The sequence below is a fragment of the Chamaea fasciata genome, unplaced genomic scaffold (assembly GCF_029207755.1).
Source record: "Chamaea fasciata isolate MVZ Bird 193981 ecotype frontalis unplaced genomic scaffold, bChaFas1.0.hap1 SCAF_21, whole genome shotgun sequence".
In the NCBI taxonomy this organism is placed as follows: Eukaryota; Metazoa; Chordata; class Aves; order Passeriformes; family Sylviidae; genus Chamaea; species Chamaea fasciata.
This window is the reverse complement of record NW_027094106.1, coordinates 98,933-119,832: the sequence shown is the minus strand read 5'-3', so window position 1 is coordinate 119,832 and position 20,900 is coordinate 98,933. Positions and strand designations below refer to the sequence as shown.

General features: G+C 49.6%; 2 protein-coding genes across 3 annotated transcripts in view; one reads left to right on the top strand and one right to left on the bottom strand.

Annotated features, from left to right (window-relative positions):
- BAZ1B (bromodomain adjacent to zinc finger domain 1B) overlaps positions 1–6,797 on the bottom strand; it is a 44,496-nt gene extending 37,699 nt beyond the window's left edge. Inside the window, exons 1-2 of one of the 2 annotated variants that reach the window (XM_066202172.1) lie at positions 6,656–6,797; positions 177–293 (exon numbers count right to left, since the gene is read on the bottom strand). In XM_066202172.1, the coding sequence (XP_066058269.1) occupies positions 177–293; positions 6,656–6,768 (230 nt within the window). In that variant the 5' untranslated portion in view covers positions 6,769–6,797. The remainder of the gene's footprint in view (positions 1–176; positions 294–6,655) is intronic. The other variant, XM_066202174.1, reaches the window with a different exon arrangement.
- Positions 6,798–6,805: 8 nt separating this feature from the next.
- On the top strand, positions 6,806–19,718 carry LOC136300085 (fibrinogen-like protein 1-like protein). Its single transcript, XM_066202218.1, has 5 exons — positions 6,806–7,028; positions 16,940–17,303; positions 17,402–17,408; positions 17,741–18,044; positions 19,702–19,718. Exons 1-5 carry the CDS (start codon positions 6,806–6,808, stop codon positions 19,716–19,718), a joined length of 915 nt encoding a protein of 304 aa, XP_066058315.1.
- The last annotated feature ends 1,182 nt before the right edge of the window (positions 19,719–20,900 follow it).

The following is a 20,900-nucleotide window of genomic DNA, read 5'->3' as shown; positions in this document are numbered from 1 at the left end:
AACTGCATTAGTGATGGTGTAAAATTTGGACTTAATTTGCTTTCAGCTCCAGAATCCCCAAATCTCCTTACAGCTTCTTACCCCACCTCACAAACTAGCCACACACCTTCCCAAGCCCACTCTTATGCCCCAACACCTAAGGATAGGCACAAATCCACATCTCCACTGGTACTTACAGCTCGGCAACCTCCTGCTCCTCCTCCCAAGCCTCTTTGTGTGTCAGCTGGCTGCTTCCTGTGCTCTTGCACGTCCAGATCCGCTCGCTGTATCGCTCTAAACGTGCTTCATACTCTCTGTACAAGTGGCAGCTCAGGAAAACAGGATTTATGCAGTGGAAAACACAATCATCATAGCACAAACCAGTAAAATTTAATTAAACTCTTATAACTGGAGTGTACAAAGGCTAAGGAGAGCCTCGGTACAGGCTGACCCTGTGACTTCCATGAGGAAGTTGCGCTAAATCTAATGCGTTAGTGCTTTCTGAGGCCAAAACGCCTGTCCTGCTCATCCTGGCACAGAAGGTTCCACACCACCAATAGCTCAGCTGTACTGCACAAGGGGAACACAGATGGCTGAAGGTTTCACAGCATTGCTTACTTACTTTTCAGCTTTTCAAGTCTGATACATTTGGAAAACAGCACAAACAATGTCACAGACACATGCAGGAAGAACAGCATAGACTGACAATAACTGTTTGTGGCACTGCTACTACCAATGCCTTATAGTGGTGTTATAAAATCCAGATGCAAATTACAAGGCTACCCATCACCCCCGATCTTTTGGGGGAAAAAAAACCAAAACCAAACCAAACCAAACAAACAAAACCAACCTCCCCCCCAAAAAAAACCCAAAAAGCAAAAATCCCATCCCCCCCCCCCCCCCCAAAAAAAAAAACCCAACAAAAAAAATCCCACAAACCCACAAAAAACCCCAACCCAACCCAACCAAACCTAAACCACTTGAAACTGAAACCCCAAGAAAGGTCATTTTCTCCTCTGGTTTCCAACAAGAGCAGCCTTTTGCATTCCAACATGAGGATCTCTCACCTACGACATCGCCTCCTTCATGGAATCACAAAATCCCAGAATGGTTTGGGTCAGAAGGGACATAAAAGTCCATCTTGTTCCCTGCCCCCTGTCATGGGCAGGGAACTAAACTAGGTTGCTCCAAGCCCTGTCCAACCTGGCCTTGAACACTTCCAGAGCATCTCTAGCAAATCTGTGCCAGGGGCTCACCATCTGCACAGCAAAGAACTTCTTCCTAATATCGAATCCAAACGTACTCTAATTTGAAACCACTCCCACTTGTCCTGTCACTTTATGCTCTTGCAAAAAGTCCCTTTCTGCCTTTCTTGTTGGCTCCCTTCAGATGCCAACACTCCTGTGTCACAACTTGCCTCAAGGTTATGTTATTCCAGGAGGAATTACATGATTAAAAGGTGCCTGGGCAAGTCACTGGGGTGCAGAGAGCATTAACTACTCTACAGTGATAATCTTTGGCTGCTCTCCCTGCTCCACCTGAGCGGTAATTAATGGTCAGGGTAAACAGAGAGCAGCTACTTCACACGCACTATGGACAGAAGATACACAGGCATAATTATCGGTGTGGTGCAAACCCCCACCAATTGTCCTGCAATCAAGTTGCCACATGCCTTCTAATGGGAAGTTAAGAGGTGAAATTTTAAAGAGAAGCAAGAAAAGCACCTTTTGCTTCTCCTGCATATGCTCTCCATGGCAAAGCCAGCATGAAGCATAAGACACACTAGGTGCAGCTGCAGTTCATCCCACTGCCACACCAGCACCGATTTGCAGAGTCCTCTGGGAACTGCAGACTGCTCTACACTCTTGCACAGGCAGAGCCACCAGCCACAGCAAAGCGCTCAGTGAGTCTCACACGTTTTATCATTCAAGAACATTTTAGTGTGACCAAATTATTTTTTTCCCTTTTTTAAGATTTCAATTAGAAATTACAACTCCAACAAAACAAATTTCCTTAGACATTTCCTCCCAGCTCCAAGGTAAAGCACAACAAAGTACAGCAGCTGCATTATGGGTATTAATGTAAAGTAACTTGCAGTCACAGCAAGCAGCACTATGCAAGGATATTAACCCAAAACAGAGTCAACTCCAGAAGAGTCTGCCACATTACTCCCTTTTCCTGAAGCACACTGCAAAATCCAGCAGAATTCCCAGAGTTTCCCAGCTTGTCCTGCTTGTGGAGTCTCTTGCTCCTCAGCAGAAGAGCAGACTGATAAGTCATCACCCGACCTCATTCGAGCCCTCTGGCCTATTCTTACCTTCCTTGGCATTTAAAAGATGCTTAATTTTACACAGAAACAAGAGGTTGTATTAGGGTTCAGGGGCAGGAAGTGTGATCACTGTGGTGGAGCAGAAGCAAAGAAAAATCACAACTCACAGGGAGCTAATCTGCAAAGCCCCACCGAGTGTCACTGTGATGCCTGTTGTAGTGATGCTGAGCTAGGAGAGAAGAGAAAACAAAACAAAACAAAACAAAAAAACCCCAAAAATAAAATCAAACAAGAAACCAGGAATCCTCTTTGAATTTACAGCAACTTGGGACTGGCACAGGTTGCCCAGAGAAGCTGTGGCTGCCTCATCCCTGGGCCCAGGTTGGACAGGTCTTGGAGCAACCTGGTCTACTGACAGGCGTCACTGCCCACAGCAGGGAGTGAAACAAGATGAGCTTTAAGATCTCTTCCAACCCAAACCATTCTGAGATTCTGTGATTCAATAATTCAATTAATCACTTTAATAATGACTAAGTTGCAACCATAATACTATTTATTCCTGTGCCTTTCCCACAAAGAACAGCATTAAAACCAAATCCAATCCTCACAGCAGACAGGAGCTTAAATGCAGGAGCACCAGTCATCTTCAGTTCCATCCAGCAAGCCCTCTGCATTCTCCCCTTGGTCTCCTTCTGTGTATCTATGGAATAACTCAATTACACATTTTTTTTCCCCTAACATGATTTCCCATTCAGTAGGGAGATCCAAGAAACTTTTTGTTATGAATGCTCCCCTCCTTGTACATACCTATGAGAATAGGCTTAACTTCACCATATCAGGACTCACATTTCCCTGATTGGCCTTGAATTTAGAAGGGACAGATATGGCCATTTCCTGCTCAGCTCAGACCTGCTTTTTCCATGCAATTTAATTCCACCTCCAGCTGGTCAGCTCATCTAACACTGACCCTGGACACACTCCTTACCCAGGGCTCCAGACTTGTCCCACAGTGCTGACCCTGCCTTTGTGCTCTGCCAAGACCTCCAGGGCAGGTCCTGCTTTGAATTCCTGGGGCCAGCACAAAGCCAAAATGCAGGAGGATGCTTTTGCAAAGTTGACTATAGCTCAAACTTTCCACTACATAGACACTGTTTGTCTTCTTGGACTGAAAACAAACCCAAGAAATTTCAGATTGTCCAGCAGGTCTGATCCAGGACTGCAAGTCATCATGCCCCTGGTATGCCATAACCAACCCATCTCTCTACACAGCTAGAGCCTCCACTGCCAGAAATTACCAACACAGGAATAAATAAAAAAATCCTGGACGCAAGCTACTTGTGAACACTGCCCAGAAAGCTATGAATAACATGTACATCAAATGAAACAGCTGACTACCCACTGTGTAGCTGTTAATACATCACATCTGTTTGCATCCCACTGCAGATCACCCAATCCTGTAAGGCAGCAAAATTAAAGTACAAACAAAATTACAGTAGAAAAAAAGGGACCCGTTTAAAGAAAATTGTTTAAAAGTAACCAAGCTAACCACTGCACAAAACAACTGCTGAGAGAATAAAAAGTTTACTTCTTCCTCAGTTAGTAATTTCTGGGAGACCATTAATATCAGCTCCAAAAAAGTTTTACTCTATCTGAATTGCTCGCACTTTTATTAGCCAGGAAGGTAAACTTCCCAGAAAGATGGGTACATTTATAAGGTAATTGGACAGTGTGACACAACAGTGCCTTGGTGCTGCCACTTTCCAGGCAGAGCTTGCCTGGCCAGTATCACATGTGAGGATGTGAGCAGCAGCCTTTAACCTGCCAAACGTGGCCCAACCCCTCTTCTTCCCTACACTGATACCATACAGAAGTATTAACTAGAGAAAGACAGCAGGCTTTTATCCAGAGAGGAGACAATACAGCTTCCCAAAACCATGCACTTGAAGTTGAGAGAAAGCTTTGGCTGGAACAGCCCAGGTTGGCATATGAACCCAGTATCTTTCTTGATCCAGCAGCAGTTTTCCAAACCATGCTGCAGCAGACCCACATGCCCGCAGCAGAGCTGACTGTTCACCACGGTACACACTGGGTATTTGGGAGACTGCAAATGCTCAGCACCCACTGCACTGGTGACAGGACTCTACACGTGCAAGGCATTTTCCTGACACTTCAGGTAGCTCAGAGCAGACCCCACTGAGCTCCTGCAGGGATGAGTCTATCCCTGGCTGCCCCGTGATCTGCCATCCCCACACCCACACGATTAGCAGGGCCCAAGGCTTTGCCAGGTTGCAAAGGGCTCTACACAGCAGGACTTCTTTTAGAAGCTTTTTGCAGGATTTGGCAGTCAAAGGAAGCCATATAAAGCTACAAAGGAAAAGGAGGCCCAAATAAACACCTGAACTCTGCTGACCAGCTTATTCCACTCCCACTGCTGCCAAACACTTCCATAACATGCACCCAAGGGGCAGATGTCTCTCCTCATGCACACCACCAGAGTCCCCATTTTTTGTGCGGTCCAATCTGCAGCAGCTACAAAGTGTAACAACAAAAAAAAGCTTTAAGAACTTTTGATGTCCTTCAAATGCCTCACTGTAGCTGTGCAGTACAAAAACTTACATAGTCTTTAGAGGACAACTTGATCAATAATTTTCCAAAACAGGAAACAATTCTGTCAGGTCTTGGCATAAGTAACACTGGGTGAAGACCCAGATACCTGTTGGCATGCTCTCAGTAGGCCCTTCCCATCTTCCAGAGCCACTCCTCCTCCACACGATCTAGGATAAATAGAAGTGACCAAAAAACCCTCCAAGTCCTCCTTGGGTAACATCTCCCTCCAGCTCACTGGCTCATTTGCAATTTTCTGTTCCACTTTTGGCCTAGCATATATTATACACAGTCAACAAAGCAAAGCAGAAACCCAGCAATGCTTGGTTTCTCTTTTTAGCCTCATGATGTCTGTCTGCCAAGATGAACTTTCTAGAACATGCTAGGCTGCCTCCCACAGCACCCCATGAAGTACTTCCTCCAAGAAAAGACCATCTCTCCAGAACCTCAGCGTTTGCCTTGGTTTCTTTTTTTGTTGTGATCCTACAGCTAACACCCTCCCCTCTCAGGATGAGAAACTACCTTTTTTCCCCTCTTCATTTTAATACCACTCAAGTGTTTGCAGAAACATGTCCTCCACCTACTCACAAGATCCACCCAACAAAATGGTGCTCTCAGAAGGAGCCCCAGAACTCCCCTGTGCTATTCTGACAAGGCAGATGACCCTTAGAGCCACATCTTCTTTTATAGAAGTCGTATTTAGGCTTAAACTCTTGTCTTTTGATCACTCCTCACAGGGAAAGAGAAAGAACTGCTTGGTCAGGTGGATGACTGAGCTACTTTCAGTTTGCACACACCAAACGAACAGACTGGCATTACAGACTGAATGTTTTAATTTGAAACAGTGAAAAAGCAAGTCTCCAACACTCCACCTAATCTTGTTATACTGGGCTGAGTGCATTAACAATGCCTACCTGCACTGAAGAGATGCATTTCCTCTTCAAAAGCCACCTAATCCTTCCTAGGGGCTCCCTCTATTTGTTCTGCTCACTGCAGAAACAAGACACTCTTCAGCACAGGGGCTCCGGAAGTCCTGGAACCCCTTTGTCTTCCACACTGCCAACAGCTCCTTCCCATATCCATGCATTCCCTCTCACTTACAGCCCTTGCTTAGTTCTCAACTCAGATCATAATGTTTATAACATAAACACCAACCCAGCCTCCTGAAGCAGCAAGTCTGCACGTTAGAGCGCTGAGATCCTGCCCCTTCAGCCCTGCTGCGGACCCCGACAGTGGCTCTGCTGCCGCGCAGCTCTGTCAGTCACCTGCCTGGCCCACGGCCACTTCCTGCAATCAAGGGCTGTCACACGCAGGGAAAAAAAAAGAAAAATAAAATTAATTGGTTTTTATGTAAAAGCAGCCCAGGAAGGGACACGCTCAGAACGAAAGCCTGGGATGTACACAGGAAGAACTCCTGCCGCTGTTTAATGGTCTAAAAATTGAGGACTGCGGAAGCCTCCGGTGCCAGTGTGCTGCTGGCCCCGGGACCCCAACGTCCGCACCCGCTCCAGAAGTGCGTGAACTGCTCTCACAGCCCGCTTTGACGATCTCCGTTAGCTCCGCTCATCGCCCGCTGCAGCCCCGCGGAGCAGCTATCCCACTTCCCCCGCCCGCCTGGAACAGGCTCCAGAACTCTTCAGGGAACAACGACCCCGCCGAGCCCGGGGCAGCGCCTGCCGCGCTCCCCTCACGGTCGCGCTCCCCTCACGGTCCCGCTCCCCGCCCGACCCCACCACCGCTTTGTTCGGCTCCACCGCCCCGGGACCCGCCCCATCCCCCCCGCGCCCCCCGTGCGGCGGATACTCGCGGGTGCGGAAGGCCTCCTGTGTGTGGGGGATGACGAACCGCTCGCCCGGCTCCCCAGGCGGCAACGGCTTAGCCAGCGGGAACGGCTTGCGGCCAAGTAGCGGCGCCATGGTGGACCCGGCGGGGCCCGGGCGGGACGATTGAAAAATGGCGGGAGATTCCGCTCCCCCTCACGGCAGGCGGCAGGACCGGCCCCGCGCGCGCGCCCCGGCCCCACCGTCGCGCCCCGTAGCGCCCACCCCCCGCGCCGCGGCGCTGACAGTCTATTGGCGGGACGCCCGCTCCGCCAGCTGCGGATTGGCCGCACGGCCGGTCGATCGCGCCGCCTTGCCACGCCCCGCCGGCGCGGCGAGGAGAGAGGCCGCGTTATGTAAGCGGCGGCGCAGTGCGCGGCTCCATTTTGTTGGCCCCCCGTTATCTGCCCTCCCCCCCTGCTGCGCCACGGCCAATCACAATGCACTCCGCCCCCTCCAGTCCCGTGGTCACCAATCAGAGCGCGATCCGGCCACCGCCCCTCCTCGCGCCTATCCGGGTACCGCGGCGAGGCCGCGCGCCGGGCTTTGTCCTCCGTGTCTGGCGCGGGGCATTGTGGGGTGGTAGGTGTTTGTGTGGCGGCGCAGCCGCCTTCTTAGGAATCCCCGGGCCGACCCCGCCGGTGCCACCTCTTAGCGTCCTGTCGGTGCCGAGTCCCTCCGCTCTGCGGGGAAACGGAGCGACGGCTCCGGCGGGCAAGCCTCCGGGGCGGGTGAGGAGGAAGAGGAGACGGGAGCCGCGGCCTGCGGGCTGTAGGGGCAGTGGGGAGGGAGGCCAGGCCACCCGGTGGGTGCTGCTCCTGGGAATGGAGGAAAGACAAAAATTCGAGAGTTGTGGGTTGGGTTTTGTGGGTTTATGGTTTTATTTTTTCATCATAGGAAACGTTGTGTGGGGAGTTTTTGTGGCATGAACGTTTACGGGAGATTGGAAGGGCAGCAGCTGCCTAAAGCAGTCAAAGCAGAAGTGGTGATATACCTCTTTCCCAGGGATTGGGAAAGCAGATTTGTGTGTAATGTGCGAATATATTCTAGGGATCCTGAGTTTGTGCTGTTCGTGAGACTAAGGACTAGGTCTGCATTATACAGCCCTGTTGAGGCTGCTTCAGGATGGGAAGCACTGGCCCTGGAAAATTGCTTAGAATCATAGAATCCCAGAATGGTTTGGGTTGGAAGGGACCTTAAAGATCATCTTGTTCTAACCCCTGCCCTAAGCAGGGTTCCCTTCCACTGGACCAAGTTACCCAAAGTCCCGTTCAGCCTTGCCTTGGACACATCAGGGTTGGGGCAGCCACAGCTTCTCTGGGCAACTTATGCCAGGGCCTCACCATTCTCACAGGGAAGAATTTTTTCCCAATACCTAGTCTAACCATGCCCCATGTCAGGCAGATTGACACTAAGATTACCCTCTGCATTTGGAGGGCTGTTTATGCTGGGTCATTCAGCTCAAGGGGATGTATGAATTGGGACCAGTTCTCTGGAGCAACAGAATTAATGGTGACATTCATTTCCCTAGTAGACAGGAGAGTAACTGGATCTCACACAGTGTTCTCCAGATTGTAGATGTAATAATCAGATTATTATTGTGTGTTTACTAGATTGCTTTATGGGAGTGAGGATCCCATCATTTCTGCTGGTGAGGTAATAAAAGCATTTAACTTTCCTGGGAGCACACTCATTTGAGGTGTTGTGTAATTCTGGGAAGAAGTTTGTGCTGTGAGTATCCCTGGAACATAGCAGTTGCATAATGGAGCACAGAGCACAGTGTCTGCTGGTATCAGAAATCCACTGTATTTTCCACAGCATTGTAAACAGGCAGGAAAGAAGGGCAATGCTGTAAAAAGTGTTCAGTCTTACATTGTTGTTGGTAGTAGTATTCTGCAATGGAACAGGTGCCCAGTGAAGTTATGCCCCATCCCTGGAAGTGTCTAATGTTAGACTGGACAGGGCTTGGAGCAACCTGGTCTAGTGAAAGGTGTTCCTGTCCATGATGTGGATAGAACAAGATGATCTTTAAGGTCCCTTCCAATGTATCCCATCCCATGATTCTGTTTAGTACCAGAACAGTTATGTAATGCCATAAATCCATCAGTGAGTGTAAGAATGGTTGTTGAGGATTCCCATTACTCCTGTAAGGTGCTGTAGAAGTTGCTTGAAAGTACAGTCAGCTCACAGCCAGTGAAACAGGTTCTTGTGGTACTTCTCATTGACCTTGGCTTCCTTCCATGTTATTTTGACAGAAATTAGAGTAACTATGCTGAAATTACAGTACCCGAGTTGAAATTCTATGTGGTGTATGTCTGCCTCTCTGGCCTGCAGGGCATAGTGGGGAGGAGAAGGAGTGTAATAAACTGAGGGAGAATGGGGAGCAGATACAGACCTGTGGAGCAGTATGATTTGGGAAGAACATGCTTAGTAGAAAGGCAGTGTTGAGTGAATATGGCCACTCTGTAGCTCTGACACTATGGGTGCACATCAGGGGTCTGACCCTGGGGAAAAGTAGCATGCAGGGAGGGGCAGCAGGCACAGGGCCTCTCCTTCGGCATGGAGCAAGCTCAGGGGAGCCAGAGGCAGGGCAGGGAGCTGAGGGAGGCAGGACCACAGGGAGGGATGGGAGGGTGAACTGCCTGTGCCTGCACATCCACTGTGGAGCCGTGTGCCTGTTCCTCCATAGAACACCATTGGGATCTGAGGCATGGCAACCCTCCAGTGTTGATACAGGACTGGTAAAGGTCTGGTGTCCCCCAGTCATTTCTCAAGCTGCAAAATTGTGTGTAGTTCCTGGCACAGGTTAAACACACACTCATCAGAGAGCTGTTCGTTGACCCTGCAGCTGCTTGCTGAGCCACCCAAAGGTTGGGTTTCTCTTCATGAGCAGTACCTGCCCATCGCAGCAGCTTCTCAGCCTCAAGAGCTCTGAGTTACTCCAGGATGGTTTTCCCAGACTGTTGTGTACTGTCTCCCAGTGCCCAGGAGATGGCAGTCCTGCATTTGGACAGTATGTGCAGCTGTTCTCTAGACGCACTAGAGGTTGCCTGAAGAGGAAAATCCCATCATGGGCTGCCTGTTTGGCTCTGCTGGGGAGGGAAATGGCCACATTTGCAGGGTCTGGTGATCTGCCCTGTTCTGGGACATACCAAAGCTGGGGGGGTGAGCTGTGAGAACAGTCTCTGCTCAGCAGGCAGGTGTTCCTGGGTGTGTATTGGTGGTGCAAACTCCAGAAATGGGTTGGTGTCACTGTCAAGTATCACCATTCTAGTGGTTTGAAAGCAAAACAAATGAGAGGCTCCAAGTCAGAGATACAATTTAATAGGAAGAAAGGAAAAAAGGTAAAATAAAAATAGATGCAATAACACAAAAGACCACTGAAAGACCCAGAATACAACCTGAGCAGGGTGATAGAAGCAGTCCAGATGAGGTGGTCTTCCTGAAGCAGTGATCCCGTAGAAAGGTCTGGTAGCTCGGGTCCTCTGGGAATCTAGTGGGTAAGGGCCCCCCGTACTGTCCCAAACCCCAGATTATATCCAGGTGAGAATGATTAGTTCCTCCCCCTGGGCGGAGCATCTCACAATGGAATGATGAGTCATGCAGGGGGTCCTTGATGGCCCATTAAACAGAGATAGCTCCCGGAGGGAGTTATCTATGAGTCATGGGCAATGCATTTGATGGGCCATTAACAGAAGATAATGGTCCAGAGGGAGGGGGTCTGGGAAAACACTGCCCCACCTGGATTCAACAGTTCATGGAGATGGTGATAGAATACTTTGTGCACATCCTATACTACAACCCAGGACAACCATAGAGGACCGGGAGATGTGAGGTCCATGCAGGTGCAGCTCTTCCAGGTATGAAGGCTTTAGTCACAGCCAGATGAAAGCATCCTTGTGAGGATAGAGCCCACTGTCATGAAACTTTACCACTGGCTGCCTCTTCGCAGCCATGGCTGGTGCCTTTAGCATTCCAGCAGGGAGCACACGTTGGAAATCGCCATTGGACCCCCTGCTCCTGACTTGCAGCCCTCAACTGATCTTGCCCTTCGCCTCAGTCCTCATCCTCCCTCACCTTCACCAGCAGTGTACATAGAAGAAATAGAAGCATTTGGACTCACTTGAAATAACCTTCCACTCCTGTTAAATGTTGGTGGAACTAAGGGGATTTATCTAAGCAAATGCATTGAATACAGGTAGGAGATGAAGCTGCATCCGTGGGGATGTTCTCACATTTTCCCTCTTCAGAAACAAAAGCAGATTTGCAAGTCTGGTACATGCAGACTTTCTCTGAGAGTGAGATTGAGTTGGTGACCCAGAGGATTGAGTTGCTGGTGAGTGGTGGGAGAGGTGACACATAGGTCTGTCTGTCCAGGCTGGCCATGCTGCTGGTCTGACTTCTTCCCCAGCTTACTTGACCTGAGGGCACCTGAGGAAGTGCTGCATTGATGCTGTTCCTAGCAGCTTCTAAACACAGTTGTAGGTGTTTGACCTGGTGGTTTGCAAAGCCCTTCTTTGGGCCATGGACTTTCTCTGTACTCACACAGGAGGGAGTCAATGTGCCTAATCTCTGGGCACAGCATCCTGCTGATCTGTCAGCTGTTCTTGAGATCTGTGCTTGAAAACTGTTTCCTCTTGTGTTCCTGCACCTTCAAACAATTTCTGTTTCCCTATCTTTCCCATGGCAATCCAGACTTCCCAGTGACCCCCATATAGCTCCTCTGAGCTGGTGAACCAGCAGAAGCCAACTCTGCCCCAAGTGCTCCAAGGTCAGTTTGATCATAAACGTGACTTTGGCCATGTGGATCATAACATGCCTCTCACCTCAGGATCCAAAATCAGGATTGCCCTCACTCCAGTGCCTGCTGGACTGGTGCCAGCTGTCTGGACATTGTGCTGGGAAGAGCTTCCAGAAATAACACAGGACTTGGGAGCAGGATACAGCTGTGGGTGGGTGGCCAAGGCTGCCACTCTGCTGTCCCCACTGATGGTCCCCAGAGGAGAGCTCCCACAGGGCTTTGCATTTAGAGCTGCAAGCAGCCTTGTGTCTTTCAGAGAAAAATGGGTGTCTTGGTTTAGGAAGACAGGTATCTGCTAGGTAAAATTACAATCAGAGGCTCTTTGGCAAAGATTTGGGAAATAGGAATAGCAGTTCTTTACTAGTATGTAATACAAAGCAAACAAACACAAAAAAAACCTCCCCCCCCCACCAAACAACTACAGCATTAATGACAAACGACAACAGTACCAAGAACCTTGAGGGCTTTGTTTCACAAAACCCAGGGCAGTTTGGTTTCGGTGTCCCTGCAGGATCCTCAGAGCACCAAGCTGGAACAGTGGAAAAGTCCCGGGCTGGTAGCTGGGATGGCAGGGTGTCCCGGCAGGCAGGGGCAGGATGTCCCGGCAGCGCAGGGAGTGCTGGGTCACGCTGCAGCAAGAGGAGCAGCGCCGAAGCAGCTCGAAGGCGAGGCAGAAAAGCGGCGCAGCTTCTGCTCGGCGGGCTTTGCGGCGGCTGAGATCCTCGAGGAGCGGCCGACACGCGTCTCCCCAACGCCGGAAGCCGAAAAGCACGCAGCTGCCTCAAGCTGTGTCTTTTACCTGCGTTATCTCCCCCTTCCACCTTTTGTCCATCTCTTTGTTTCAGCCAAGCACTCTCAAGTATCCAACACCCGGTCCCCTTGGCAACCTGTGGGGAAAAAATTCCCCAGAGAAAGAAGGAACAAACCCAACCCCCAACAATGGGAGAGCCGATTAATCCTGGAGGAGCTGGAAGAGCTGTGGAGAGGGGACTTCAGGGTGGATTTAGTTAGGAATGGCTCAGATACATCAAACCATCTCCTGCAGAAAGCCATACCCCATTACTGCTTCTGTGTGCAGGAGAGCTTATGGTACATATTCGATTAGAAGCCTTTGATATATTCCCAGGAGACTGTGATAAAATTTCTGACACAATTTTCCTTGACTGATTTCAGTCAATCATTTCCAGTGGAACTGACTGCCTGCCTAATGCTGAAGTGACATTGTGCCATGCTAGGCAGGCAGGATCATGGTGGGGTGGGCAGAGCAGCACCTGGGGAGCTCCCAGGGGTGGGAAAACAACAGGCTCCCAGGGAATGTCCCCAGACATCCCCAGCATCACTGACCTTCTCCCATTGAGGCAGTGAGCACCGCCCAGCTCCTGGCTCATAGCACACACCACAGGTGCAGATTCCACGGGACATCTGCAGATGCTCTTTCTCTTTGCTGCTGGTGATGACATCCCCTGGTGTGTCTCAGTCAGCTTTCCTGCTCCAGCCTGAAGTTAATCCAGATGATGGAATCTTGTTCCTTTCTAACATCAGTGAACATTTGAACTGGACCAAAAGGCTCTGGCTTTACTCCATACCTCTGAGCCTGAAGCATGTTTTTGGGCTGGTGGGCTTGCTCAGGCAGTACCTGGCCATCCTAGATGCAAATATACATCCTCATTTATTTTTGGTCACAGTTTCACTTTCAGAGCCTGTCCTGGTTTAGGGCAAATTTGGGAGGAAACTTCCAAAGGGGTTCCTATAGAATGCAGATTTAAGCAGCCCCTCCCCATAATGTTTCAGGAAAAGATTTCCTTGAAAAAAAGTGGAAAAAACCTATTTATTTAACCAGCATTCACAAGCATTAAAAAATGAATAATATTAAACAATAAAACCTCTTGCTGTTCTAAAGAGATGGCAAATTTAGAAAGTCCTCGTGGGGCATAGCTGTGCTTACTCAGTCTCTTATCAGTCCCCTCTGTACTGGTAAATGCCATGTCCCAGGCCCTGGTGGGCCACAGGTGTGAGCTCCCTCTGTTTTTCTGGGTTTTCAGTCCAGAGCAGGGCTGATCAGTTCCAAGAAAAAGAAAAGCCACAGTCTGGGGAACTTCTCTGCCTTAGCTTGCTAAAAAAAACTAACTAAAGAGCAAAGGAGAGCTCTCTCCAACTGTTCGTGCTGCAGACAACACAGTCCGTGAGAAGGAATGAGGGGAAGCGAGTGCAGTTTCTGCAAAAGAACTCCATGCTTCTCTCCTCCACTCTCAAAACCAGTCTTAAAGGTGCAGAAGTTAATATCCAGCATAAACAGAACAGAAAACTGTGGATACAAGAATAAAAAAGTCACCCTAGGACAAGCCAGTAATGCCATCCCTGTTAGCACATTTTGGTAGTTCCTGAGTCAAGGGTTCTGACTTGACACTGCAGCACAGGCAGCTGCACCAAAGAGTGTGCAACAGCCAAACCCTCCCCAACAGTTCAACTCCAATTCTCCAGAATTCCTGGTAGGAAACACCTGCTCACAGTTGTGTGACTTCAAGGGGAAATCCTGCCCTGGGTCAGTCACAGCCATGGGGCATCCTGCGTGTGCTGGGAGCTCCTTTGTACCCATATGGGCAAAAAGTAGGGTACTGTAGGCTTCTGAGCCTAGAGGTGGCCCTTGCGTCTGACCAGACTGTCACAGCTCAGCTGGCCTGTAGCTGGACAAATAAATCTGGCCATAACAGAAAATCCAACTAAGCCTTGTTCATTTTAGAACAAGTCTCTAGGTGAGCAATGATAGGATAGATTTGAACTCAAACAGGGACCCCAGCCAACCTGGAATGTAGACATATCACTGGCTAAAGAGTTGGGTGGACCCTGGCCAATCAGTTATCCAAGCCCAGGAAATTTGAATCCCCTATATAAGGGGGCAGCCATAATAAATCTTTGCTGTTTGTTGATGACGCTTGGTGAATCGTGTTGTTTCTGTCTCCAAACAACAACCTAACTGTCCTGGGGTGGCGTGAGGTTTGTATCCCCGATCGTCTGTTGAGTCTGGGAGCAGGGGGAAGGGAGAGGCGCATGGTTTGTTTTCAGAAACTTTCCTCTGCCGGCTGGCCTTGAGAGTTGGGATTCAGCAACACACAGCGAGGGACGGAGAGATCTTCTTTTTTTTCCTTCGTGTTTTTTTTTTTCTCTCTCAGTAGTTAGTTAGTTAGTTAGTTAGTGAGTAGCTAGCAGAGGGCAGAAGCTTAGGTTTTTTTCCTTCTCCTCCTATTTTTTTTTTTTTTCCTTTTTTTCTTTCCTGTTTTTTTTTCCTCCTTTTTTCTGCCTTCCCTTGGAACTGTTAGAATCTCTCTGGACTGAGGATACAAGGGAGCGCTGTGGGGGCTCGCACCTGGAACCCACCAAGATTCCATCCTGCGCAGCAACGTTTCCCAGCACCAGAGGGACTGAGACAGAGCAACCACCTCCAGGAAGGACTTCTTTTCCAAATCTGTCATCTCTCCAGAGTGGCACAAAGTTTTTGTAATCGGGTATTGTCCAATTTATTGCGCTGGGGAGTGCTTTGCCTGTTTAATAAACAGGGTTCTTTCCACTTCTCTCTGAGAAGTTTTTTTTTTTTCTTTTTTTTTTCCCGAACCTGTTGGGGGAGGGGAGGGAGGGCCCCTTAGGAGGTTTCCTCCCAAAATCTGCCTTAAACCTTTAACATTAATGTAACACCAGAATACCTTCCCTTTGGTACCCAAGGATCCCTTTGGGAAAGGGTCTTCTCCGCTCTCTTTGCTATCCTCTACGTGGTAAGAAATTGCTCTAGCCAAAAACCTGCATATTTTTTAGCCTGGGGAATGAGCAGGGAAGCTTCTTCACATGAACTGTGTTTCCATGACTGAGGAATTGAGAGAAGACAGAGACACCCATCCAAGGGCCCAATCCCACAGCTCTCTCTGCAGCACACAGTGCTGGCCAAGGGGAGACAATGTCAAGCTGCTATTCCATCAGTTTCCCCTTTTTGGGAAGCTTGGTGTCCCCAGCTGAGGGACCTGGTGCCTCCTACTGGTGTGGTGTCCATGTTGCTGCTGAAGAATTGCTTCAGGTTCCCCAGGAACTAGAGCCTCTCCTAGGCCACCCATCACTTCTTGCCACTGCAGGACCATGGGGCTAGACCACAACACTTGAATTCCTCCTGAAGAAAGTTAAGAGAGGACTTGCAGGCTCTTCCCTGTGGTGTGGGAAACTGGAAAGGGCAGTAATTGCTGCTATTGAGGCTGGCTGAAACCTGCCAAGCCTGTAGCCATAGACATATTATTAGGGCAGGGTAGGAAGAAAAGTCACTTTGCTGCCTAACACCCGGGAAGATAATTCATGAGACAAGTAGCCTTGACTTCAAAATATTTCCAAACTATCAGCAGATGCAAGAGGATGCTGTTGTCAAGTGTTTCAGCGCTGCAAAGCAAATGCTGTTCTGTTTAGCTGATGAGTCCTGGCATCTGCATTGCTATGGAGTTGCACTCGCCATGCGTGCATATGAAAAACTCACTGGCCTGAAAGTGAAAAGGTGATAGAAGTGCCTATTTGGAAGATGTCTCTGGGATGATGGGAGGACATCTGTATCATCTCGTTTTTTCCATCCTTGGGTTTGGAATAACAAGGATTCATCTGGGGATGAATTTTACCACTAATGATGGTAAATTTTACCAATTTTGCCACTAATAGTGGCAAACTCAAATGTCCTTGTGTTTCATCCCTGTGTCCCCGCAGTGACCTTGTGCTTTCTGCGCCAAGGGGTGACATCACAAACCTGGCCAGGTGGAGGTAGAGAACAATGATGTGCAGATGTTGACGACACCAGGAAGATAAGTAACAAAGCTCATCACAATGCTTACACATGGATATAAGGGAGAAAAAAGGATAGAGTTAGAGAGCTCAGCTAACATTTTAAATTTAACTCCTATTAAATCCCTTCTTGAACTGCTCATCACACTCAATCCGGTGTTGACTCTGCCTTTCTAAAGCCATGCTCAGACCTGCCTCTGCTCAAGCCTGTTCATGGTGTCTGTGTTCACACACTGACAGCTCCTTGAGCCCTTTTTGTCCAAGGATTTGCAGGATTGGTGAATGGTTCCAAATAGTGCTTGGGATGGATAGAGGTTTGGTACAGCAACATGTGGGGGACGGTGTGTGAAGACTCCTGGGACACAACAGATACCTCTGTGGTGTGTAAGCAGCGTGGCTGGGGGAACGCAGTATCAGCCCCGGGCAGTGTTTATTTTGGGAGAGGATCTGGGACAGACTATCTGGCTGGACAACGTTAACTGCAACAGGAGGGAAAGGCTCCTCAGTGAGTGCTCATCGCAGGCATGGGGAGAGCACAACTGTGGCCACAAAAAGGAGGCGGGCGTTGGGATTTGCCTCATCTGTGCTCTTCGGGCAGGCAGGGCTTGGTAATGTCTTGGCCTTGCAGAAACAGCCATAAGTTTGTACCTTGGGCTTGTTCAGTCCTCCTCTGTCCTGCCCCAGGCTGGCCCAGGGACTGCAGCGAGGTCCCTGCTGGCAGCCCCAACGGCATCTATATCATCCAGCCCACAGGACAGCAAACCATCATGGTGTACTGCGAGATGAATGGGGCAGACAGGGGCTGGACCGTCATCCAGGGGAATCAGCAGAACTCAGCGATCTTCTGGGATGAGTCTTGGAGAACCTACAAGCACGGCTTTGGGAACGTGTGCACTGGGTTCTGGCTGGGCACCAAGTACATCCACCAGATTACCAGGCAGAAGGTCTACCAGGTCAGGTTTGTCATCTGGGTTGCTTCAAATAACATGAAGTTTGCAGACTACAGCCTGTTCATCCTGGATGATGAGTCCCAGTATTGTAATAAGTTAGCTGAGACTCCATTATTTTCATGCAGGGAAAAGCTGATTCTTCATTATCACAACTCATTTTATACAGTTTTTACAGATCCCGTGTGCAATTTTAATTGGGTAATAGCTTTCTTGCCAAATACTCTATTGGTTAGTAAAAAGTATTACACCTGTCTATCAAAGGTCTCTATTCTGGGATTGTTTACATATTTTCTTTACTGATTCTCATGGGACAAATCCTTGTTATTGCAGATGCCTTTGTTTTTCAACCCAGGAATAGGTTGTTATGCTAACGAGTTTTCATACCAAGATTGTTTTCACATGGGAACTTGCAAATTACTTAGAAGAAGTGACAGGGTAACTTTGGCAATTTAGTGGAGCAGGCCTGATTTTATGAGGCCTTTCTTTTATAATTCTTTTACCTGTCACATCCCAGGGCTACCAGCTAAGGCTGGGAGCGCCCTCAGGGTCAGCAGAGGATGCCATGGCCTCCAAGGGTGTGACCACCATGCACAACAACATTAAGTTCTCTGCTGAAGACTGGGATCTTGATGCTCATAGCGAAAACTGTGCTGCCAGCTCTAGGGGCAGGTGGTGGTACTTAGTGTGTTACTCTGTGCATTTGAACTTCAAAGGGGGCATGGCATGGGGCGACCTGTGCCAGGGGAACTGCAGAACCTCTGCCATCCTCATCAAACCTACTGCTAGGGCTACCTCACCAAACGCTTGTGCTGGGCATGGTGCTGGAGCAGAGTCCTGCTGGGCCACTCTTTGCTGGAAGAGAGGAGCAGGGGGCAGTAGGGCACAACCTGGGCTGCCAAGGGGTTTGTCTTTCATCTCTCTTGCAGAGCTCCTCTGTTTCCCTTGCAGGGTCCTTCCCTTTGAGCTATTTTTGGCTTAATTGCATTATAACAAGGCTGACACCTTACAAACCCTGTACTTCTGCTCCTGTGAATAAAACATGGTTTGGAAACACAATGTCTTGATGTGCATCACAGGGAAATGTCCTTATTCCAAACTGTATAAATAATACCTTTCTCTTGGAATCATAGTTAAGGTTGGAAAAGCCCTCTAAGATGTTTGATTCCAACCATTCCTCCAGCACTACCAAGTCCATCATTAGCCCACATCCCCTGGTGCCATACCTACATGTTTTTTGAACACTTCCAGGGCTGGTGATCTTCAAGGTTTCCATCACCCCCTCATCAGATGGGGTCGGGAGAAGCATAAAGACTTCTTATTTCCTAGAAAATCTGAATTACCCCACTTCTGAAGATGTGGCCTTGACACCTACACCTGTAGAGGTATTTCCATCCACATGGGCTTTCAGGGCAGTACTTCTTAAACCCTGCAGTAAAATTCTGTGTCTAAACAACAACAACAACCACTGGCAAATCCAGCTCTACATCTCTGGCAGGCTGTTGAGACCAATATGGGGTAAGCAGAAGGACAGGGCAGGGGCAAGTTTCTTTTGAAAAGATTTGTGGGATTCCAAGAAAAAATACTAAGTAGGGGATTAATTATAATAAAACAGGGTGATGTTTAAATGAAGGAACTGCAGGTTTTTGATGTTGGAGATGCTTTAGGGAAGGATGAGCAGCTCTGAGGGCTTTGCCCAGCACTGACAAGTCCTAGGGATGAGGGTCTGTCTGGTCCCTGCTGGGGAACACGCCAGTCCCAGGCTGGGCAGGTTGGGCACCCACAGTGGTGTCACCCAGTGCTCCTGCTGTGCCCACTCCCATGTGTCCATCCTGGCAGAGGGCACAGTTGCATCGCCACCAGGCAGGTTGGGCAAATGTAGGTTCAGCTCACTGAGGAGGAAGTGCTGTACCCAAGTCCCTTGGGCTCTCTGGTCACTGGCCAAAATCCAGGCGTGGCCAGCCAGGTCCTAGTGCATCCTAGCCACCAAATGTCACCCACACTGTGGCTGGACAGCCCTGGCCATGATGCAGTGTCCTCTCATCCCCAGATACCCCATGGTTCCTGTTCCCCCCCTGCCAGAAGCCCAGGCTGAGTAGGGCTGATCCAAGGCCCCCACTCACCCTGGGTCTCCCCAACCCTCTGGGGGGGCATTGGAGCATCACCTCCCAGCACCCAGTCCTGGGCAGCTGACAGATGCCAGGCACCACCATGGGGATGGATTCCCACGGCATGGACCCCCTCCTGGTGAACTGACTCCCCTCAGGGGCACCTTCTTACCCCAGCTCTTGAAGCATGATGGGGCTTCTTGCAGCAGGATAGGGCTGGAATTCCAGCTTCCCCAGCCATGGCATGGAGCAGAGCAAAGACAGACTTAGACAGGGTTGCAGCAAATGGGACCCTGCCTGAACATGGTACCACTGAGCATCTTCCACTGTTTCCCCCCAGAACCCTGACTGCTCCTGTGTGTGTTTGCAGTATCGCTGCACAAGTAGACATGAGGCAGTACAGTCTGGATCCAGGTTTTATTTGAGCTGATTCTCCCCCTGTGGGTAGCAGAGCTGTGGGCTGTGCAGGGCCTGGGAAAGGAGCGGGGCCTGAGCAAAGCAGGGTCCACTGACTGCGGGGAAAGGGAACTGGCACTGTGTCCCCCTCCCTAGGATGGGAGTGGGTGCACCCACCTCTAACTGGTACCTGTGCCCCAATGCTGGCCAGCACTGTGGCAGTGGGTGAAGCTTCCCATGTGCCCAGTGCTTCAGATGATGGGTCCTGATAACCAGCATTGCTGTGCTTCAGCTGGTGATGTACCGGGAGCTGTGAGCAGAGCAGAATGTGCACTGGGACTGGCAAGGGAATGGGGCACCAAGCTGGATGTTGAGGAACAGATCTGGTGCAGGTGGATCAGTTTTCAATCTGCAGATTGAGATGCAGATTGAGCTGTGGGTGGGAGCCGGAGAGGAGACACCATGAACTGCCAACCTTTTGGTTAACAAGGGGCACAAAGACAGGAGGCACCAGCCAAGTGAATGGACACCGAGAGAAACTGCAGGAGCCAGGAACTGCCAACCCTTTGGATAAAAGAGAATAAGACTGGTGTCGTTAATGAGTTTTGTGGACACTGGGAGACAGAGCAGGAGTGGAAGCCTCAGGAGGAAGAGCGAAACTTGTGCATGAGAAGACTGTGAGGGTAGAAAAACCCAGGGGTTCCTTTGTTTGGGGTCCTCCTTGGAACGGTGCCTCAAGCTGTTTCTGTGTTACTGTGCCATGAATAAATGGCTTTTTGGAACTGAGACAGCTGAGACTCTGGTAAGGTAAACCTGGAGTTAAATTGGTAATGAAACCGGGTCTGACTGCATGTGAGTGGGATGTGTTGGGAGTCAAAGAGTGGACACGTTGGCTTTCTGAAGCTGCTCACTACAGAGCGACTTTTGTCCCAGCAATGAAAGTCTCTGGCCTCGGGAGTGTGACTGACAGACAGTGTCGTGAATGGTCAGAGTGGGAAGTTTCCTTAACACTCGGGATGGTGGTGCATACCCCTCCCCCTGTCCTTACCCCCACTCCTCTTTCCCCACTCCAGGAGGCTGGGCGCGGTGAGCGCAAGTCTGTGGGTTTGACCAGGATGAAGGAGGATGAACAGTCACCGTTATGTAGTTTTTGGCATTGATAGGAAAGATGTG